At 40.4% G+C, this 24699-nt stretch overlaps 2 protein-coding genes across 2 annotated transcripts in view; one reads left to right on the top strand and one right to left on the bottom strand.

The window, feature by feature from the left end:
- The window catches only part of LOC110381538 (homeobox protein prospero), a 98105-nt gene extending 94062 nt beyond the window's left edge, over nt 1–4043 (bottom strand). The window contains exon 1 of the mRNA XM_064039648.1: nt 3988–4043. The gene's annotated coding sequence lies outside the window, so the exon portion shown is untranslated. The remainder of the gene's footprint in view (nt 1–3987) is intronic.
- Nucleotides 4044–12028: 7985 nt separating this feature from the next.
- On the top strand, nt 12029–19420 carry LOC110383372 (fibroin heavy chain). The gene is made up of 3 exons (XM_064039855.1): nt 12029–12129; nt 12643–17305; nt 17428–19420. Exons 1-3 carry the CDS (start codon nt 12088–12090, stop codon nt 19341–19343), a joined length of 6621 nt encoding a protein of 2206 aa, XP_063895925.1. The 5' UTR covers nt 12029–12087; the 3' UTR covers nt 19344–19420.
- The last annotated feature ends 5279 nt before the right edge of the window (nt 19421–24699 follow it).

Here is a 24699-nt window from a genome sequence, read left to right as displayed (position 1 = left end):
AAAGTCTAGACTCAATAGAAGCGGTTTCTTTACGTTCAAAATTTCGATCGTTGTTAAGTTTTTTTTTTAAACGGTAAAGGGCAGAACAATGAGCGAAAGAAAAGGGGTAGTAATCCTTTATAAGCATTAGGCTATGGTCATACAGCCAGCGGTAGCGATTTGTAAAGAACATTTTTAGTTATAGGACTTGTATCATTTAATAATCAAAAACTTAAAGCTCAAATTGAATTAGTTTCAGGATTGCGAGTAATAGAAACTAGTTAAAATATTACTGCTAAGGCCCCGTTGTTCGTACGTTACGGTAAAGTTAAAGTTAAAATTTTACCGTTGTCAATTTTGACCACGGTTAATTTGACATTTTTATTATGGAATTTTAACGTTCAACAACGCTTTTTGAATTTAAATCCTGTTAATTTTACTGTAACTAGAATTTAACCCTAACCTGGAAGTAACCGAGCTTCGAACAACCGGGCCTAAAAGATCTATTAATACGTGTGCGGATGCAATGTTATCTAGTCATGATTGGAAGTTAGAATCGTAATAGAGCGGAAAGCATAGCTCTCTTCTAACCTTAAGCTTTTATTAAATAGGTTAAATGTTAATAAAGTAATTTCAATGTTTTTACGTTTTAACTGTTATTGCACTGGGACACCTACTTACTTACCTAAATCGCTTTCCGCTACTCGCTATCAGCTTAGCAACTACCTTACAATTAGTACTTTAACAAAAATAAGTTTTATAAAAGAACTTTGCAAAGGATTGTGGTTGTTTGAGTTTCAACTCCTTTCATATTGATCAAATGAGAAATATTCGTATTTTAATGCAGTTTTAACGAAGGTATTTAAGAAAAGTTTTACTTTTCATCAAGTTGTAAGGTGCTTAAAAGAAATTAAATAAAGTAAAGAAGATAAATAGACTTGAAAATGTATAACTTTGGCAGCTGTCAGACAGAAGTCAGAAGATCTGACAAGTTATCGTGTCACCCAGGCCCCAGGTGACAAGGTTGATGTAGTTAGAAAAGCAAAATCTACCAGGCAAGTATTTATGTACCTATTTTGTCCATTACATTAGTAGCTAAAATAATAAAAAAAAACAATAGTTTCAAAAGGTATTCAGTAGCTATTTGTAATTTGCATTTCCCAGTGTTAATAAAACATATTCTAAAAAAATATGTGATTCAGTTAAACCATGACTTTCAGTACATAGTAGAGTTACCTAATAATAGACAAAACTTGGATTATTTTGATATCGACACTGTCATTTTTGAGCAAGGAGACCTTACTAATAGGCGCATGGATATTTTCATTTTGAAAGGCTTATCTATGCTAATATAATGTAGAGGAATATTTTTTTCTTGGTAAAGGCTCCGAAACTACTGAACCTATTAAAAAAAACACTGTTTTGTAAGCTACACTCTTCTCGAGTAACATTTACTTTATTTTATCCCGGTACGCAAAGTAAGCCCGGGACGAGACGGGACCCCAGGTGATACTGGAAAACGACTATTGTTCTATACTTAATAGGTATATGGCTGTATTATAATATTTCATCGAACAGTACAAACGAAATAATAAAATCCTACTCTTTACATACAAATGCACCTATGACGTCAAAGCTACATCTGAAAACACAACGACAAAAGTCGCACAACCTGTTTAGATATTTAGAACTCTATTCCTAATAACAATACGGTCCATATTACCATGTGCCAGTTTTTCCTGAATAGAAGTACACTAGACATACACGTATGTGTAACACACACACATAGATAGGCATTAATTTAAAGTGTGATAGATTATTGCGTGCAACGAATTTTCTGTTCATATTTGGAGCTAGTGGTGAAAAATGCAAAAAAAGGTTGTATGGCTGATTATGATTTTGCGATTTTGCAGCGCTGATATGGGAAGATATTCTTACAAATTAAATTATGTACTTATACAATGTAATAAACCAGTTAACTTGAAAACTATCCCTCGATGTAAATCTCAAGGCTGAATTACCGTCTGGCGTCCACCCCGGCTAATTTATAGGCGACTTTCAATTTGGTTAACACGTCGGCCTCTCGTAAATCTAGGGGACAATTAAATACTCCTTGCGGTCTATCGGACTGGCCACTTGGACATTGTCTATGGCACGCTGATTAAAATTTGAATTTAAATGGCGAGTTCCTTGTGTTGTCCTTGTAAGTACGTCACTTCCCAAGATTGTAGACGTGTCCCCAGTTTGAATGTTTGTTAATTAAATTGCAGGGCGAATAACAAAACTACAGATTTTTTTATGATTTGCATATCTTATGTCCAGCAGTGGACTGCGATAGGCTGATGATGATGATGATATCTTAAGAATTTGCATAATGTCTGAATGTATAAATGATTTCCTGCCAGCCGAAGTTTTGTTGTTGACTAGAAAAAGAAAGTTTGTACCTCTACGCCTTGTCAAATACCTACAACTTGTTCAGGAATAAAGCTAACTGTAAACGGATGAAAAACAATATCAATACTGTGGTTCTTTTTCATTCAATCTTGATGTCCTTCAATTACTAGTTTGATCGTAGCGAAAAAGAAATAGAGGCACCTAATATTCATGTCCATTTGGCAATTTCCATCAGAAAAGTTTCTATGCACACCTAAGCATTGCATAGATTCATCCTCATTTTACAGAGCTCGCAGTACCAGATAGCACGTACTACATAATAGTAACTCATTGACGAAAAAGTTGCTGAAAAAAAGTCCGTACTTAAAAATAAAATGCTCAATGAGTGCATAAATAAAATCAGCCTTGACACAGGCTGTAATACGGTGTTCCCGAATGCCAAGGTCAGCCAGTGACCTCGACCGAATCAATAACTCATTACTTTTTTATTTCGTTTAACGTTTAAAAATAACGTGTTTTTTCGCGTTTCGCGCGCCCTCATCGGAACGATTACGTATCGGTGTTCCGTTGATGGCGATTGTGACGTCACACGCATGACGTACTCATTTTCAGTGCGGGCCAGTTGCGATAAGTAGGTTCGTCAAAACTTCCATTTAGATACTTAAACAAATTCATGAAGTGGTCAAGTGAGAGGTATATTGAATTTGTTAAAAAAAGGAACAAGTAACCACCTTATCTATTGGGTTTAAATTAGGATTAGGATATTACTTTGATTAGTTGTACAGAATAGGTACTCTAATACCACAGGTTGCTGAGGTTGCTATTTACTAGACCCTAATTTTAAATTAGCATTTTTTAATCAGTCGTCAATTTACCTAATCTAAAGTTCTTCCTAAAAATATTAGCATTAGGTTAAGTTACAACATTTTATTGATCTGCTCACCTCCTCCGGAAAATGACAAAGTAAAAAAATAAATAAAGAAGAGTACCGTTACGTAATTAGTCAATGAATATATTTTAATCGCCATATTATTTTCATCTGATCTGGGAAAAAATGAATGAAAGAATGAACTGTTTATTTCACGTCAGTATTTTAATGGATAATTTATTTAATTTGGAAATTCATTTTAATTTAAGTTCTTTTTTATGTGTTATTATATTTTTTATTGATGTGTGTCGGTCAGTTTATCATTAGGCCATTCATTGATGATTAGAGTAATCCAATAGCAAGGTTTTTTTTCTAAACCATTTCTAATGTATACGCAATGACATTTTGAACTTTAAATTCATGATATTAAGAACCATTTTTTCAACGTACTAGGCCTCGGTTTATTTGAAAGGAACGTGCTGAAAAATAATAAAGGATGAAGAAGGTGCTATTTTAGTTAAGTAGGCTTTTTAAGTAGTTAAACTAGTTTGCAATAGTAGCTTTTCACGAACTAACTGTTGAGTTACTTCTTTGTTGTTTATAAAAATAACAGCTGATGAAAAATTCTGCCCTGGCTTTCATACATACCTACATATAATAATTTAATATAGAACTTGCAGAAATATCAAATCCTTAAAAAAATACCCATCACCACTAAAATAAATAAGAATACCAAACTCACTTACCACTATATTGGCAATCCCCAATGGCGTTGAAACTAACATTAATTAAGGCACTTTAAATCAGACCATAGATTTCCTTACACAGAACAAATATTGCACAATAAACAATAATTTTAAATAAAACCTACTTGAGAAAAAAAAGCACCATAAACTATATATTTTTTTAAATTTGAATAGGAACTAATCACACTTTTCTAAATTTAAATAAAAATGACAATCACAAATGACACTTGAACGATGGAACAATTTTGAATTTGAATGTGTCAGTTTGAATTTTGGCGGGAGAGCTAGGGTGGCGACCCGCGACCCGCGTGTACGACGGTCTACAAGGAACTCGTCTTGAGCCCAAAAGACGTTACGTACGTTCGGACCCTTCGAACTCCCCTTATTATGATCTTGATAAGTGGGTGCTTTTTAGTGGCCGTTGAATTTTATTTTGTTTGAGTTTTGAGCGTGTTTTGAGAGTGAGTGTGATAGGTTTTTTTTGGTAAAGTGTTGGATTAGGTACGTAGAGAAGCAGTGTAAGAGATGAACTATGAGTAGCAATACTTTGTAAAGATATGACATTAAATTTTAAGGCCAAAACTGTAAGCGTTAAAGTTTTTTCATCCAAAAAACTAAAATTATTTTCAAGTCAAGAAAAATAATAAATATTCTACTCGCCCATATCGTAAAGAAAATTTGCTTTTTCCGAAGAAAATATTTTCATACCAAAATTACAGACAAAATATTTCATCAAAAATATCTAAACTTAAATAAAAAGAGGCGACGGTCCCAATTTCAACACATCACAACATTAAAGGCGACTGGTTAAAGTAAGAAGGTGAATAGAGCGCATTTGCTAATGTAAAATGACATCTATTATGAAGGCAATAAAGTCTAAACGTCATTAGAACAGCTGCTCGTATAGAAAGGTTTATTTAGTAGGGTGAGCTTTCTTAGCGATTACTACTGTTGTTCATACACACATAAAAGACGACAACAACATCAGGGATGGACTAGGAAGACAATATTGTAACCTACCTATTAATGTATTTATTTTAAATTTGAATTAAAAGTGAAAAAAATTTGGTATCTATATGGGTATTTTGTTGTGTAGGATTTTTGAAAGCCTTTGCTAATATTTTTTTACGGCAAGTAGCATTATTACCTAAACAGAATTATATAAGTATATCTTAAAAAACATCAGGTAAATTATTTTTTAAGTTTTTCCTATACTCATCTGCCTGGCCTTTTCCCAACTAAGTTGCCTGAGTACCGGCGTTTTTCGTTTAATTTAATTTTTTCAAATTTAATTAAATGTTTAACTTCAGCTTGCATCTTTTGTTGAGGATCTCTACAAAAATAATTAACCGAATTAGAACCTTCTTTCACTTAAATCGGTAAACAAAAAAAGGATGAACTTGTAAGTTCGTCCCTGCATTAGGAAGTATTGCACGGTGACTTATTTTAACGGTCGTACGTGGCGCGCGCCCTTACATCTGGACGGTAAACCGCGGCCCGCAATCTATTACAATTTTATTTCTATAAATGCGTACAATTTTATTTATTTTTCATATTATTTGTTGGTAAAAAACTATGTTTGCCTAGTAAATAGAGAGACAAACCTAAAAAAAAGTTAAATATTAAAAAAGAAAAGGTAACGAAGAGTTTAAGATTCCATGACCTAGAAAGATAAAGAAGTTTGTGAATCCTAGTACCTATCGTTATTAATTTCTCGGCTCGAGTGTAAATTCCGGAAAAATTATGCTAGACATTCAATTAAAATAATAAAAATCACAACAGAAAAACTCAATCAATATTTTCACTACATCGTTAGGTACCATAAAAGCGACCCGTAAGTTGACCTTCCCTGGCCCTCCGTACGTTATGGTCGAACGTTATGGGCTCCTTCGATATTCAAAAACAAGCGCTCGACTGAGACGGGCCTAACGTATTATTGAATTAAAGATTTTTTTGTTGCAGGACCTAGCTTTCTACAATGGTAAAGTTTTAAATAGGCCGCCTAATCTAAAAAAACGCATAAAAATCCCCGATACCTTAAGGATTAATTGTTATCTTTCTCAAAGTTCCTATTACAGGAGTTTTCTTAGGACATACCTACACAAGCCCAATCTTCACATTTCAAGAAATAGCTGCTTAGCTCTTTGTGATATAGGTACTTACCTATCTTACAAAAAAACTCCTAGTAAAGGTACAAATGTTTGTTCCTAAATCCGTTAAAAAACGTTCAAAAAATTCAAAAAAGAAGCCACCTGGTCAAACTAAGAAGCATATCGCGCATCATAAAACACGACTCGTGCTTGGCACACGAACGGATGTCTACAATTTCCATAATTGTGCCACTAGTACAAATTACCACCTCACTCATACACCTTACTACTTAGATAATAAGGTTGACTTTCCCTTGGCAATACAGCACGCGCCAATATTGTTCTTAGTCGAAGAAAGTTACAGGATGTGTTAAAGGAAGGGTGATAAGGCTAAGACGTTTGTAATAATAAATATAAAGTTAGTGAGCGTTACGACAGATGGTCGTTTCTTTGGTCTAGTGATTAGGGTAGTGGAATGATCATAAGTCTATGCTCAGCTGTTTGTAAAACTAGCTTTCCTTTAGTCGCCCGACAGTTCGTTTGGGCTCATAAATCAGTATGAAGATGAATGGTAGTACGCAGATTTCGTAGTATTATTGTATGGTACTTAGCCGGTATCAGACCGCCTCAAAACATTGATTAGAATCAAGATTTGGGCTAAAAAATTTGCTAATCATCGGGTCTGTTTAGTCTGCAGAATGCTCTTAGAGGAACTTCTTCCCACACTCTGATAAAACATACCTTTTTCTCGATAAATGTGAGAACTAGCACTTAAAGATTGTGTGAAATCAGACCAGTAGTTCTTGAGATTAATGTGCGGTATCATCTAACCAACCTAATAAACTCTTTAGCGTCATAAATGTAACTGTTACTATCGGTCCATTTTAAAAGTTCAGACTTTAGCATGTAACTGGTACAATTAAATCTTAAAAGGCCAGACAAAAACTGTTGACAAGTTCAGCATTTGAACAAAATGGCCGCTAACTTTAGTTCGGAAAACTTACCCTTGCCAAACAAGACAGTCCAGTGACAGTAACTAGTAACAATTTGACAACACTATCTTGTTGGCGACAAGCTAAGTTAGTTAAGCCTAAGTTCCGAAGTGGCCGACAATTGCTAGCAGATTTACCACTTAAGTCATTTGTCGAGATGCCAAACTTGCGAAAACTACTAATTTGTGCCTTCACGGCGAAGCGAGTGTCCGAGTCGAACTTTGGTAAGTTCCCGCCTGATTTGAATTAAGAAGTTGTTCGATTTGACGTTTGGTTTTTTTTTCACTGGAATTCGAAATTATTAATAACTTTTTTTAAGAAAGGTAATTGGATTATAAATAGGAAAGATAAATCTCTATCCCCCTTATTATAAACGTGGTTTTAAGAAGTACCCGCTTTAGTCCACTGATCTTGTTCGGGACTTTGGTTTAAAGGTACAAAAGCTGGCACTTTTTTTAAACCACGCTTTATAATAAGGGGTATCGGTCTACATATTGACAAGTATAGGAATAAATAGATCAGTCACCAAACTTGGAGAACTGGATATGGGACTATGTTATGAGTAATTTCAGTTTTATTTACTTATTATAAATAATTAAGTAGATATAATTTTTTGTTTTAACGAAAAAATATTTGTTTAACTTGAAATCAATTTATTCTTCCCATATTTTAGTTCATAGTAAAAAAGCTCTTGACGACATCTGCCATGCTCATTCTAATGAACTCGTCAAAAGGAGCATTGAGCCTCATTTACAAATCATAAAAAAATAATGATTCCATTTTTATAATCTGTTACAAATTGAAAAGAAAAAAACATACTCTTTTTTGTTTTCTGTAACGGTCGGGTTGAACTAAATGTACTTACAACTCTATTTAGTTAGGAATAAGGTTCAAAATATCTAGAATATAATAATGCTTTAATGATTTAATGGCTTATTAGTTCCGAGTGCAGGTTGTTGATTGGTTTAAGACAGTGATGGGCAATCGATTCAAACGATTTAGTTGTCAAGCCTTTATTGTAAGAACTTTTTTAATAATAGGTATTATTTGTTTATTTTATTTTTTCTAGAAAAAGAAACACATCAGGCTGGTTTAGGATTGGGAGTGCAAATTGGTAAAAGATAGACTTTAAAAATAATGATTTTAGTCCTACTATTAAAATTGCGTTTGTAAGGAAGAGTATGGGTATGTAGAAATAAATTATAACATTAGGGTGATCAAAGTTCATCAAAGTTCATCATTGATCAAAGTTGCATAGTTGTTCAAGACAGTAAAATCTAGCATTATAGGAGAAGGAGAATGCCAAGTACCTACATCCCATTTTTAACCGACTTCCCAAAAAGGAGGAGGTTCTCAATTCGACGGGATCTTTTTTTATGTATGTTCACCGATTACTCGAAGACGCCTGGACCGATTTGCAATTTTTTTTTGTTCGATAGGGATTACCTCACAGGTGGCCCTATAATCATCAGGTCAGGATCTGATGTTGGAAATCTTGAGAATTGTTAGGCATACACAGGATAAAAACTTGAGACCAAGGAGTATATCTGAACACACTATGCAATGGTGAAGGTTTGGAGCTAGATAGATAGATAACTGCTTTTCAGTGTAAGTTTTTTTTATAAACAGACACAATATCATGTATCGTGAGCGTGAGTTTCCAACATCTGTTATGCGTCGTCTTCATTAGTAACTAAATGGTATCAGATGGTACGCCATTAACATGGCTATTGTACCCTTAAAGCACGCTTAATTAATATTTTATAGTTATTTCTTGCTGCCACTTCTTAAATATATGGATGAAAAAGTTGGAGCTTTCACCCTTGTTTTTAGAGAACCTTTTTCTGGACTTGCGGAAATAAAAAAAGGTCTAAATTCAAATGGCGATCAATATAACTCTTGCTTATTAACAAATTTTCTCATCTATACTAATATTATAAAGATGAAAACTTTGTTTGTTTGTTTGGTTGTAATACATAGATAAACTCAAAAACTACTGGACCGATTTTAAATATTCTTTCACCATTGGAAAGCTATATTATCTGCGAGTAACATAGGCTATATTTTATCTCGGTGCGGGCAGTAGCTCCCACGGGACGCGGGTGAAACCGCGGGAAATCGGCTAGTCATTTATAATCTAGGTATCATTTATAACATTAAAGTACAAACCGACTATCAACCCAAAAAAACACCTAGAAAGATCCTCTAACAAAATTAATTTGATCAAACACTACCATAGAGACGTGACGTTTTGCTTGCTCAAGTCGGTAATAAATCTCGCTTGCCCTTAATTAAAGCTCTGTTTCGAGACAGACGGACTAACAAAGGGTTGTTTTACGATCGAAGAAGACCGTTACGATGTTTGGCAACCTCTTCAAACAATCGGACAAGTTTTACCTGGGATTAGAGAAATATTTACCGACAAACATTTTCGTATTTGGTACAAGTCTGACGACCAGTCTTATCAAGAGGTATTGGGTGGATGGGGTAACTGTGTTGAGGAGATCAGATAGGCAGTCTCTCCTTTTAATATACTGGTAGGTACTCAGCTGCATCTGGTTAGACTGCAAGCCGAGTCCAGGTAATTAAGTTAGGGGGCCAGATAGACAGTCGCTCTAAGTAAAACAGTGGGACAACAAAGAAGCATACACCTATAATTAAGCATATTGCCAAATTAAATAGACCATCTCTAGGTTAGGCTTAGAAGAACTGCCTCTTTCGCATTGGGTATTTTTTTCTGTCAAATGTTCGTTAAAGACATATGGAGAGAAAAATGTTACCATCCTTATGCTTAAACCTGGCAAAAAAACTCATACCCATACCTTTTTCTATACATTACAAAAAATATCATTATCAGTAATGATGACTCCCACGGTGACAAGGGTGTAACTGACGGATATCGATTGATTGACTAGAAAAACAGGTGGCGATTCAGTTAACGGTGATATCTTCTCTACCCTGGATAGATAGGTAATTACTAATATTGTAATGCTGAAGAGATAAATTCTTGCAGTTAAATACTTACTTAGTAAAAAATACTTGCAGTGTTAGCCCATTTATCGAGAAAGGATACTTTTTGTCTCGGTGCAGAAAGTAGTTCTAGGAGCTAGTACTATGTATAATAGGCATATGTAATTTCGACATGATTTGAAATATGCTCATTAAATGTATTTTTGTACCATCATAATTTTGGATGGTTGTAAGGTTTTTCGAAGAAAAGAGCGTATCGAGCCAAAAATAGGAACTATTAGGAGCTACTTTCGAGCCCACCAACAATTCAAAAATACCGCGATTGCTAGTTATTAACTAGTTAATTGTGCATAGAGTGTTCTGAATTTCATTATTAACACATTACGTTAAGACGATGCGATAAAGGTACAAAATAAAATGAAGACGGGATTGTGTCAATCTTATGGAAATTAATGTTAACCCTTTCACTGTCTTGAGAGCTGATCGGCGTTTAGATAAGATTGTCTTAATCTTAACCCTTCTTAATATCCCTTCTTATAACCCTTTAATTTGCATGATAGATACCAGATAGGTGACTGACTAATAAAATTACTTTTAACTGCCATAGTTTTAGAGTCGGTAATAGATATTATAACTATTCTTCTATTACAGTGGTTCTTAACCTTTTTGACATGAGGGACCACTTTAACTAAAGTTTGTCTTGCCGGGGACCACCTCATCGGTTTACCTAAATTAGCACTCATTTCTTTATTATTTATCAAAAAAAAAAAACTGAATTTTTGGGTCAGTTGTACTCAAAGCTAAACGCATGTCAGCAGTTGTATAGGTAAGCAAATATTACGTAAAATTTAGCTCAAACGTACTTAACTTGTTGTTTGTTGACAAATGCAAAAATACGGGCATACGTATACAGTTTCTGAATACGCGAGCGAAGCGAGCGCAAAATTTTAATTATTTTTAAGACTCAAAACCAAAATTACGTAAAATGTAGCCCAAACATACATTTTCATGAATGGGGGGACTATGTACGACACACCCGATATACGTCAGTGCGAAAACCCCCGCTCGCAATTATAACTCGATAAAAATTAAGTTAGATAACGTATAGCAACGTCGCGAAGCTAAGCTTCGCGGACCACTTGGAATGCCTCCAGGGACCACCAGTGGTCCGCGGACCACCGGTTAAGAATCACTGTTCTATTATGATAATATATTCGTTAATCTTTTACGCTGAAACGGCTAAACTAGCATAAGCTATGTAATAATCTCAGCTTCACCTGAGCCCCTAGATAACAGAGATGTCAGCAACCCCAGCGGGGCCCAGCAGGGCCATGGTTTGCCGGGGCTGCGGGATTGTTCGAAAGAGTTACCGCGGCCCTGGTATATAAAAGGCCTACGACGGAACATGACGGGATTTTAGTCAGTAAGAGTCTGATACTCCCTCACCGCTGCTAACCCACAGCGGGATCATTTGATGATTTTTGACGTCGTTAAAAAATGTGCCCTAGATAACTAATTCCCGTTCCTGATAAAAACTACCCCTTTTATCTTATTCTGATATCTAAGCTACATAACTGCCAACTTTCATCAAAATCATAGTTATGTTAAGGTAAATAGTAGATACATAGTAGATATACCATGGTATACGAACTTATCCCTTTTTTATCTTCAACTTGATGTTATGTTATATAACTTTTTCAGGTAAACCAAAATCAATTTTTCTAGAACAAATAAATTGTCCATTGTAATAGTATTTCTATAGAAGTATTAAGTCTTTAAAAACAGATGTTCCTTCATATTGACGTACGATAATCACGGATACAATGTCTCAATCAAGCTATAATTATTACTTATTGTTCAAAATCGCTGTTAAACTATAACATTGTTCTAATTGTAAAGGTGTTGTTTCTTTCTATAAAACTGTCAATATTTACTTTAATACTTTTGTTTTATTTTGTTCTATACGTCAATGCTAGGCTAGATTTTTGGTATAAAAAGGTCTGAAAATTTTGTATCGGCATCAGTTCGGTTCCAACTCTCAATCCAAAATGAGAGGAATAACCCTCGTGATCCTTTGCTGCACTCTGCAGGTAAGAACTCTTCATATATTTTCACTATTTTGTCTCTGCATACCTGGTTAACTGTTGAAATATTTTGTCTACTAAAATTATTCACAATATTGTAAAAATATCTGTTGTAACTGGATAAGGATACTAGTTTTATCCGGTTATCTCCCGGTGGTGTCTGCTCCAATCATCCATCGAGGCTCTCCGTCGGGTGTCCGTCCTCGGACGAAAGCCTCCTACAAACATTTTCCATCTCTGCTTACTTCTTGCCACTTTTAGCCAATTTGACCTTTAACTACTTAAGTGCTTTAAATATTTTTAATGTATTTCTTTCTTTCAAACACGTTTTGTGACCTAATACTCTGTAAAACTTGTAAATCCAGTCCACGTAAAATCTGTGCTTAAAAAATCTTAACAGTACAAAAGTTAGTTATTTTTAAATCTCACTTTAACAACGTAAATATGAGTAATATAAAATAAGTCCCGTAAAAATAAAATTCAAACTTCAAAGATTAAGTATTATTCTTTCATTTACAGTACGCAGCTGCAAATTTCAACCCGCTAAAGGTAGCGGGACTTGATAAATCCAATAGTCACACGACGGTTCTAAATGAAACTGATAAAATTGTCAAAGACAAATTCGGACATTTAGAAGAGATCAAAACGAAGAGATCAAAGATTGAATTTGACTCTCTACCACCAGGCTTGCAAAAACATCATGGACATTCAAAGATCTTTAAAAAGTTCTTCATTGAAATTGATGAAGAGACTGGTAAAGAAATAGTTATCGAGGAAGAGTCTACAGTGACGAGACTCGATGAGGAAGAAGATAACTCATCTGCTTCAGCGTCAGCCTCTTCCAGTGCATCTTCATCATCATCTGCAATTGCAAATGGCCGACCACAACCTGGTCCTAAAGCATCTGCTGCAGCGTCTGCAGTAGCAAACGCACAGGGTTATGGTGGCCCCAGCGCTATCAACCTCAGGGGTCCTGGAGGACTATCAGCTCAGGTACAACCGCAAAAACAATCCGGCCCAAGCAGCTCAGCTCCTGGTGAGAAGATTGTTATCATTAGGGAGGGTTCCTCAGCTGGTCCTGATGCACAATACGGCTCCGGTGCAAGTTCAGATGCAGGAGCAGTATCAGGAGAGAACTCCGGAGCACTATATGGTCAAGGTGGCTACGCATCCGGTGAAATCATAGGACCAAACGACTATGAGGGAGCTCAAGGCCAATACGGATCAAGAGCAGCTGGTCCATCTGGTAACGGCTATGGAGCACTTAACGGCCTCGGTGGACTCAACGGTGCCAACCAAGGATCAGCAGCAGCGTCAAGCGCATCTGCTCAATCCAACGGACGAGACAACACTGTCATAATTCTTGAGGAAGGTTCTTCATCGTCAGCCTCTGCTTCATCCGGTGCCTCTTCAGGTGGCCAAGGAGGACGAGGTGGTCGCGGAGGACGAGGTGGCCAAGGAGCAGGATATGGAGCATCTGGCTCGCAAGGACTTAACGGACTCGCCTATGGCCCAGGTTCATCTGGATCAGACGCAAACGCACAATCCTCAGCCAACGCTGGACAAGGCTACGGACCAGGCAGCCTCTACGGAGCTAATGGTGATAATGTATATGGTGGTGCTCGTGCAGCAGCCTCAGCAGCCTCAGCGGCCGCAGAAGCAGCAGCAGAAGCAGCCGCAGCAGGAGCAGCAGCAGAGGCAGCAGCATTAGCAGCTGCATCTGGCAACAACTACGGAGGACTTAATGGACAGGGAGGACTCAACTATGCCAACCAAGGGCCAAGCAGCTCATCGGCTTCATCGGCATCAGCTTCGCAATCAAGCGGAGAAGACACCACCGTCATCATTCTTGGTGAAGGACCTTCAGCATCATCATCTGCTTCCTCCAGTGCCTCTTCAGGTGGTCAAGGAGGACGAGGTGGACGAGGAGGACGCGGAGGCCAAGGCGCCGGATACGCCCCATACGGCTCGCAAGGACCTAACGGACTCTACAACGGACCAGGCGCATCTGGATCCAACGCAAACGCACAATCTTCGGCAAGCGCTGGACAAGGATACGGACCAAGCGGCCTTTACGAACTCGACGGTGTTGACGCATACGGTGCAAACGCAGCAGCCGCAGCAGCAGCACGCGCAGCAGGAAACGGCTATGGACAGCAAAACGGACTTGATGGACTTTATGAATCCAATGACCTCCAAGGACTTGACGGTCTTTACGGACAAGGTGGCTACGGAGCCGGTGCAGGATATGGAGCAGGAGCAGGATATGGAGCAGGTGCAGGATCTGGAGCTGGTGCAGGAGCAAACGCAGGAGCCTCATCTGGTAACGGCTATGGAGCACTTAACGGCCTCGGTGGACTCAACGGTGCCAACCAAGGTTCAGCAGCAGCATCAAGCGCATCTGCTCAATCCAACGGACAAGACACCACTGTCATCGTTGTTGATGGAGGTTCCTCATCGTCAGCCTCTGCTTCATCCGCTGCCTCTTCAGGTGGCCAAGGAGGACGAGGTGGTCGCGGAGGACGAGGTGGCCAAGGAGCAGGATACGGAGCATCTGGCTCGCAAGGACTTAACGGACTCGCCTATGGCCCAGGTTCATCTGGATCAGACGCAAACGCACAATCCTCAGCCAACGCTGGACAAGGCTACGGACCAGGCAGCCTCTACGGAGCTAATGGTGATAATGTATATGGTGGTGCTCGTGCAGCAGCCTCAGCAGCCTCAGCGGCCGCAGAAGCAGCAGCAGAAGCAGCCGCAGCAGGAGCAGCAGCAGAGGCAGCAGCATTAGCAGCTGCATCTGGCAACAACTACGGAGGACTCAATGGACAGGGAGGACTCAACTATGCCAACCAAGGACCAAGCAGCTCATCGGCTTCATCGGCATCAGCTTCGCAATCAAGCGGAGAAGACACCACTGTCATCATTCTTGGTGAAGGACCTTCAGCATCATCAGCTGCTTCCTCCAGTGCCTCTTCAGGTGGCCAAGGAGGACGAGGTGGACGAGGAGGACGCGGAGGCCAAGGTGCAGGATATGCCCCATACGGCTCGCAAGGACCTAACGGACTCTACAACGGACCAGGCGCATCTGGATCCAACGCAAACGCACAATCTTCGGCAAGCGCTGGACAAGGATACGGACCAAGCGGCCTTTACGAACTCGACGGTGTTGACGCATACGGTGCAAACGCAGCAGCCGCAGCAGCAGCACGCGCAGCAGGAAACGGCTATGGACAGCAAAACGGACTTGATGGACTTTATGAATCCAATGACCTCCAAGGACTTGACGGTCTTTACGGACAAGGTGGCTACGGAGCCGGTGCAGGATATGGAGCAGGAGCAGGATATGGAGCAGGTGCAGGATCTGGAGCTGGTGCAGGAGCAAACGCAGGAGCCTCATCTGGTAACGGCTATGGAGCACTTAACGGCCTCGGTGGACTCAACGGTGCCAACCAAGGTTCAGCAGCAGCATCAAGCGCATCTGCTCAATCCAACGGACAAGACACCACTGTCATCGTTGTTGATGGAGGTTCCTCATCGTCAGCCTCTGCTTCATCCGCTGCCTCTTCAGGTGGCCAAGGAGGACGAGGTGGTCGCGGAGGACGAGGTGGCCAAGGAGCAGGATACGGAGCATCTGGCTCGCAAGGACTTAACGGACTCGCCTATGGCCCAGGTTCATCTGGATCAGACGCAAACGCACAATCCTCAGCCAACGCTGGACAAGGCTACGGACCAGGCAGCCTCTACGGAGCTAATGGTGATAATGTATATGGTGGTGCTCGTGCAGCAGCCTCAGCAGCCTCAGCGGCCGCAGAAGCAGCAGCAGAAGCAGCCGCAGCAGGAGCAGCAGCAGAGGCAGCAGCATTAGCAGCTGCATCTGGCAACAACTACGGAGGACTCAATGGACAGGGAGGACTCAACTATGCCAACCAAGGACCAAGCAGCTCATCGGCTTCATCGGCATCAGCTTCGCAATCAAGCGGAGAAGACACCACTGTCATCATTCTTGGTGAAGGACCTTCAGCATCATCAGCTGCTTCCTCCAGTGCCTCTTCAGGTGGCCAAGGAGGACGAGGTGGACGAGGAGGACGCGGAGGCCAAGGTGCAGGATATGCCCCATACGGCTCGCAAGGACCTAACGGACTCTACAACGGACCAGGCGCATCTGGATCCAACGCAAACGCACAATCTTCGGCAAGCGCTGGACAAGGATACGGACCAAGCGGCCTTTACGAACTCGACGGTGTTGACGCATACGGTGCAAACGCAGCAGCCGCAGCAGCAGCACGCGCAGCAGGAAACGGCTATGGACAGCAAAACGGACTTGATGGACTTTATGAATCCAATGACCTCCAAGGACTTGACGGTCTTTACGGACAAGGTGGCTACGGAGCCGGTGCAGGATATGGAGCAGGAGCAGGATATGGAGCAGGTGCAGGATCTGGAGCTGGTGCAGGAGCAAACGCAGGAGCCTCATCTGGTAACGGCTATGGAGCACTTAACGGCCTCGGTGGACTCAACGGTGCAAACCAAGGTTCAGCAGCAGCATCAAGCGCATCTGCTCAATCCAACGGACGAGACAAAACTGTCATCATTCTTGAGGAAGGTTCTTCATCGTCATCCTCTGCTTCATCCGGTGCCTCTTCAGGTGGCCAAGGAGGACGAGGTGGTCGCGGAGGACTAGGTGGCCAAGGAGCAGGATACGGAGCATCTGGCTCGCAAGGACTTAACGGACTCGCCTATGGCCCAGGTTCATCTGGATCAGACGCAAACGCACAATCCTCAGCCAACGCTGGACAAGGCTACGGACCAGGCAGCCTCTACGGAGCTAATGGTGATAATGGTGCTCGTGCAGCAGCCTCAGCAGCCTCAGCGGCCGCAGAAGCAGCAGCAGAAGCAGCCGCAGCAGGAGCAGCAGCAGAGGCAGCAGCATTAGCAGCTGCATCTGGCAACAACTACGGAGGACTCAATGGACAGGGAGGACTCAACTATGCCAACCAAGGACCAAGCAGCTCATCGGCTTCATCGGCATCAGCTTCGCAATCAAGCGGAGAAGACACCACTGTCATCATTCTTGGTGAAGGACCTTCAGCGTCATCAGCTGCTTCCTCCAGTGCCTCTTCAGGTGGCCAAGGAGGACGAGGTGGACGAGGAGGACGCGGGGGGGCAGGGCCCCATACGGCTCGCAAGGACCTAAGGACTCTACAACGGAGGCGCATCTGGATCCAACGGACAATCTGGAGCGCTGGACAAATACGGACCAAGCGGCCTTTGGAATACGGACGGTGTTGACGCATGTGCAAACAGCAGCCGCAGCAGCAGCACGCGCAGCAGGAAACGGCTATGGACAGCAAAACGGACTTGATGGACTTTATGAATCCAATGACCTCCAAGGACTTGACGGTCTTTACGGACAAGGTGGCTACGGAGCCGGTGCAGGATATGGAGCAGGTGCAGGCGCAAACGCAGGAGCAAATGCAGGAGCCGCATCTGGTAACGGCTATGGAGCACTTAACGGCCTCGGTGGACTCAACGGTGCAAACCAAGGTTCAAGCGGTTCAGCAGCAGCGTCAAGCGCATCTGCTCAATCCAACGGACAAGACACCACTGTCATCATTGTTGATGGAGGTTCCTCATCGTCAGCCTCTGCTTCATCCGCTGCCTCTTCAGGTGGCCAAGGAGGACGAGGTGGTCGCGGAGGACGAGGTGGCCAAGGAGCAGGATACGGAGCATCTGGCTCGCAAGGACTTAACGGACTCGCCTATGGCCCAGGTTCATCTGGATCAGACGCAAACGCACAATCCTCAGCCAACGCTGGACAAGGCTACGGACCAGGCAGCCTCTACGGAGCTAATGGTGATAATGTATATGGTGGTGCTCGTGCAGCAGCCTCAGCAGCCTCAGCGGCCGCAGAAGCAGCAGCAGAAGCAGCCGCAGCAGGAGCAGCAGCAGAGGCAGCAGCATTAGCAGCTGCATCTGGCAACAACTACGGAGGACTCAATGGACAGGGTGGACTTAACTGGGCTAGCCAAGGACCAAGCAGCTCATCGGCTTCATCGGCATCAGCTTCGCAATCAAGCGGAGAAGACACCACCGTCATCATTCTTGGTGAAGGACCTTCAGCATCATCAGCTGCTTCCTCCAGTGCCTCTTCAGGTGGTCAAGGAGGACGAGGTGGACGAGGAGGACGCGGAGGCCAAGGCGCCGGATACGCCCCATACGGTTCGCAAGGACCTAATGGACTCTACAACGCACCAGGCGCATCTGGATCCAACGCAAACGCACAATCTTCGGCAAGCGCTGGACAAGGATACGGACCAAGCGGCCTTTACGAACTCGACGGTGTTGACGCATACGGTGCAAACGCAGCAGCCGCAGCAGCAGCACGCGCAGCAGGAAACGGCTATGGACAGCAAAACGGACTTGATGGACTTTATGAATCCAATGACCTCCAAGGACTTGACGGTCTTTACGGACAAGGTGGCTACGGAGCCGGTGCAGGATATGGAGCAGGAGCAGGATATGGAGCAGGTGCAGGATCTGGAGCTGGTGCAGGAGCAAACGCAGGAGCCTCATCTGGTAACGGCTATGGAGCACTTAACGGCCTCGGTGGACTCAACGGTGCCAACCAAGGTTCAGCAGCAGCATCAAGCGCATCTGGTCAATCCAACGGACAAGACACCACTGTCATCATTGTTGATGGAGGTTCCTCATCGTCATCCTCTGCATCTTCCAGTGCCTCTTCAGGTGGCCAAGGAGGACAAGGCTATTATGGCCCAGGATCAGCTGAAGCAGCAGCGGAGGCAGCAGCCGAAGCAGCAGTAGAAGCAGCCGTAGAGACAGCCGCTGACGCAGCAGTAGCAGCTGCAGCCGCCGCATCAGCATCAGCTAACGCTATCCAAGCAGAACAATACGCATTAAGCGGTCTTAACGCTAATGACAATGGATACGGATCGGAGTCTTCATCTTCGGCAGCCTCATCGTCTGCAAGTGGATCATCTGACAAGGTTATAATCATCGAAGGTGGCTCACGTGGATCATCAGCAGCTAGCTCGTCGACCCAAGAGTCATATGCTCCTTATGGATCCGGATATGGTGCTGGAAGTAGCGCTTCTGCAGCTGGATCAGCCCTGGGAGCTCGAGGCCGCAAGAACTGCCGCATCACCCGTAACACAATCTTTGTGAAGTTCGGCACTCGTCGCGCGCCATGCCGTACTTGCTAGTTTATTAATTTCATAATTATTGTTTTTTGCCCTGGATACATCTTTTCTTTTCAATGTAAATAAATCTTGGCATTTTATATTTTCTTTCATTTTCTCATAAGCTACCCAAACTTCGCATTAGTGTTCATGTTCTCAAAGAATTTTTTATCTGACATGATAGCAAACAAAAGGAAAAATATGCTGTTACCGATAGAAATAGGTAGACATATTAATGTTTTAGACAGATACGAACTATTGGCTACTAAATTAAAATCAAATAGGTAGGATCAAATCAAGTTAATACATATCTATTACCTATTAAGTAGTCATTGCCGTAGCTTCAAATCACTTTATAGCATAGTAACTGTTTCTCGGGTCACATTTATTCTTAGAAATACGCAGTCTTATAGGAAATAATTCATTATTTTGTAGAATTACAATCACAAAAATACCTATAATAATGTGACAACAGTAGTCGCTTTACCTATCTCTTTTTTCATCAAAACTACTGAACCAATTTAAATGTTTGATACACAGAATATACATTTATAGCTTGAAAAGGATAAATAGGCTACTTTTATATAGGCGCACAGGTGCGAAAATAGTTATCTTGGGTCGCTTATAAAACCACGAAGAACAATTAGTACCTAACTACCTAAGTACATAATGGGAATAGCGCGATTGTAGCGGATTCGATTTCAGATTAGGCAAGTAAAGGCTATTGAATGTTCAGAGCTTTTTAGTTAGATACGTATTATACATAAATAGGCGATTTATGTATAACACGTAGATATGTAACACATAAGTTTCACAAATACATATAATACCGATTGAGAAATGGTTTAATAATGTCTGATGGTATCTGAATCTTCAAGAGCCTTTTGCCATAATCACATAATTCGCATGTTTTTTTTTTCATACATTTTGATATATCTACTTATAATAGTCGACTCATTATGCAACAGCTGACTGAACACACTAGTCCCTCAACTGCATCCCGTTAGACTGGAAGCCGACCCTAACATACCTACATAGTTGGGAAAAGGCTCGGCAAATGATGATTTTGCCATCTTTCAAACTTATTGTAAGTATTCATCCCTTGCCTCTTGTGGTTAGTGCTGTTTCAAGTTGCAGTCCTCCCATTTGCTTTAGTTAAAGTATAGTTTTTAGGGTTCCGTACCCAAAGGGTAAAACGGGATCCTATTGTTTTCGCTCTTCTGTCCGTCCGTCCGTCCGTCCGTCCGTCCGTCCGTTTGTCACCAGGCTGTATCTCATGAATCGTGATAGCTGGAGAGTTGAAATTTTCACAGATGATGTATTTTTGTTGCCGCTATAACAACAATACTGAAAACTAGAAAAAAATAAATAGTTGGGGGGCTCCCATATAACAAACGTGATTTTTTGCTCATGTTTGCTCGATATCCATAAATACCTATATATAGAATATTACTTTGGATGGTACGGAACCCTTCGTGCGCGAGTCCGACTCGCACTTGGCCGGTTTTTTTTTTCAAAGTGATGTAAATGCCATTTTTCACCGGGTACATTGTTATTATTTACTGTATTGCTTTCTAAGTCTTAAATCTAGTCAAAGTTCTTTAGCCGCATCCTGCAGTCCTTTGGAGTCAACTAAAAAGGATGCTTGTTTGCCGTTAACATCTTCCTCAAATCATGTTCTTCTTTAAAATACAGTACACAGAAAATACTCATAGTCTATGAACAAAGCCGAGCTGGATTCAGAATTAGGTTTTCTTAACAGGACATAAAGTGTAAAAACTTCCAAAAGATTTGTTATGATAAATTATCTTATCTCTTATATATAAAAATGAATTGTTGTTCGTTAGTCTCACTAAAACTCGAGAATGGCTGAACCGATTTGGCTCATTTTGGTTTTAAAATGTTTGTAGAGGGCCAGGGAAGGTTTAAACGATAACGAAGTTCGCGGGTTCAGCTAGTTAAAAATAGACTTGAGATTCTACTACAGTTAAATAATTATATACACACACATTTATTACATTATGTGCTATACTGTGTAAATAGATGTTATATTTAAATGAAGTTAGATAGATAATGTTGTGATTCAAACAGCAACACCTAGTTACCATGAAATACTTTAGACTTACTGAACGTAGTTCTAGAGTTTGAATGACATTATATTCAGCTAATGTCAAAATTGGATCGCTAATCGGCAAGAAACGGACAGATTGGACACAGAAATCCATCATAAATGTTCAGGATTTTTTAAGACAGTAACTACCTATGCATAGTTTGACCAGTTTGACTAAGAACTCCCGCACATCGCAAACTTTTTTAGGCGAACGATAGCTTGTTTGGGCTCATAAACGATGAACGAAAAAACGCACATAACAAGGATCAGGTATTTAACCGGCATCAGAGCGACTGAAACCTTTAGAATCGAGATTTTCTTTACAAAGAAAAGTTTGACAGTCATCGCGTCAACTGACGGCCCACTGTTTAGTCTACAATGTACGTACACTTTATTATCTCTCTAAGGCATTGTAATTTCCCTGTATGTACATACACAACAGGATAAGTAATGATTTAAATATTACGATTGGAACCAGTTATCGCGACGCTGTGACCCCTATATTTGAGCGGATCTCATCGAAACGAGATGAATCAGAATTAATGCAAATCTATTCTAATTTATGTGAGAAAGGATGACCGCTGTCTTTAAGATCTGACCATTTCACCTTTGACCGTTCATTTAGACGCACCTTTGCAGAAATACTTGGTTTAGTGAAGTTTTTCCGTGTAAAGAAGTTTGAAGTGAAAAAAATATGTGATGTTTTTTAAAAATATGAAAAAGTATTGAAACAGTTAAACATTAATATATGAAAAATTTAAATATAGCTTTGTGAAAAGTGTGCTAGTGATGAAAGTTTACGAGCTTACTTACGAGCGCATCAAAAGTCTTCAAATAAGTTTTTGGGAAAGTGATAAAGATATTCCCAAGTACCTACTTACAGCATTATAGGAGCTGAGCATGTAAGTTGCAATTTTAAAATCTCTGCTTACAGGAGATACATTTCAGATGAGAAAATGATTGGAAAGTGGGCCTTAAACAATTAGAACACAATCAACCTTAGATACGTAGGTACGTGCGATTGTACCTACTTAATGTTGGAATTTGTGTACCTTCTAATACTATCTACATAAATAATCTTATTAGATTGTCGAATTGGGAGCTTTTGCAATTTCAATATACTTAGTTAGGCATTTTTTTTTGTTTCATAGGTATTGATTATTCGTACGTTTCTGAAATTGTAATGAAATTGCAATAACCGTCGCACACAAAATCAAGTAAAAAAAAACTGTTACAGTAGTGCATGTTTGGCGTAGTAGCCAAAACAAAATAAATGGACTCTAATACCGACATGTATTACATCAACAAATTCTAATTTGCAAAAAAAATGCCGAAAAAAAAATGGCCGCGCAGTGATCGTCACGGGGAGGCATTTTAAATGTTCCTAACACAGACGCAGCAGTCAGTGCGATGATGGCGCGGGCCGGCCCAACCCCTTCACTATCACTCAACTACTCACGCACACTAGCGAACGTACCCAGTCTATCTTGGCCCACTCCACCTCCGCTCGCGTCCCGATACACGAACAAAACTGGGCATTTACTCGCGTGGTGACGTGTCAACTAACGCTGGCCGCACATATGGCTACCAAAAACTAGAGTCGAACACTAGCGTATTCCCGAACGTGGTACGCATAAAATTCGAAAATATACGTAGATAGGCGTTTGTTTCTCTTGTGCCGCCCGCAAATGAGATGGTACGCGGAGTGGAATGAATGCATGATTTCGGTTTATTTGACTCTCCCATCTATTCGGCGTTTTTTTTGCTAGCTATCTATTGATTCTTGGATATAGGAGTAGGTAGTTTTTTTTTGCAATATTCGGTTGCAATTTTTGGGATGTGTGTCTATTACATTTGCAATGTATTGACAGCATCATGGCACGGAATTCGGATTAATTAATTTAGAAATTGCATCGGTCTGAAAAAGCTTTACTTATACACACACACATTTAGTCTTATATGACTGGAATCAAATGGAATCAAACCAGATTTCCCTTGTAAGATCGACTCCAATTGAGAAAATTTATTTGATGCTAACTCAAATGATTTTGTAGTAAAACTTAGTATGATTTCCCAACCTCTCTTTTATACAGCGTGATCGAATTTAATTGTTTTTTAACTTAATAGAAACGTCTTAAATTTTGGAATAAATAAAAAATTATAGGTATATTATAGATTCATTTTACATAATCAATTTGGTTTCCATTGTTAGTCGCTGCTAATAGTGACAAGTCCCTCTTGTTGCTAAATGTTACAAAAAATGCGTAAGTTGATGACGGGGCTTATAATATTTTCTAAATTAAATAAATAAATTCTTTATTCACTGGTTTTACAATTTCTAAGGTTTTGCAGGTTTTTAAACACTAATGATATACAAGCACTAGCACTCAAGCTAAGAGTAAACTTGTGTTATGAGTGCCAGGGCTCTCTCTGAATATCTTGACATTAATTAAAGATAGCTAAAAAAACCCTTGGCTAATATACAGTCTAACTCAACTATTAAGTAACTTTTCTACTGCCTTAATGAGTAGGTATTCGCGTGATCTTCAGTTACTTAGTATTCCAAATAAGTACAAAAGCCCGATAGCTTTATGTAAATACTTTACTATTTGAGGTGCCTAATCTATCTATGTAAGTAATTGTGGTAGTTAGCGTAGGCTATATCCGTTGTGGCTGACACTTCAGCACGAACTCTTAATAGGCAAACCGGTGATGTAGTGGATTCTTGTGTGGGTATCCCGAACCTTCACTATAACCTGGTAACGCGGGAGGTCGCAAGCTAAATTACGTATAACCTAAACCTGAAAAAAAAAACTTATTTTGGATAACATTCATAACATCATCAAGTTTCAACATGAAGATTTTTTTTCTATTTTAGCCTTCATAAGAGAACTTCTTTGTATTGAGATACCTTTTTATATTAATAATGTCTATCCGTGGATATATTAGTCGGTTATAATAATAGTTGAACTTTATTTTTCTTGAAGGTCGACTGTACAGTTTAGGGGTAGGTAGCCGTTTTTCCTACTACTACCAGTAAGCGTGCTCTGAAGAATACGCGGATGAAGTCACGGGCAAAGCAGCATTTGTTTAATATTTACGCGAGACGATTGCGCCTAGGATCATGAAAATAATGTCATCGTCTTATACCTAATTAGCACAAGTAAAGGAAAATCCGGTAACAGTGAATTCAAAGTCTAAGTATTTTTTTTTATATTAAATAGGCCTATTTAACAGCTCTTTCTAAGCGTCAAACTAGTTGCACAAAAA

This window comes from Helicoverpa armigera, chromosome 20 (genome assembly GCF_030705265.1).
Source record: "Helicoverpa armigera isolate CAAS_96S chromosome 20, ASM3070526v1, whole genome shotgun sequence".
Taxonomy (NCBI): Eukaryota; Metazoa; Arthropoda; class Insecta; order Lepidoptera; family Noctuidae; genus Helicoverpa; species Helicoverpa armigera.
The sequence above is the reverse complement of the archived record's forward strand: the minus strand, read 5'-3'. Positions and strand labels throughout refer to the sequence as shown.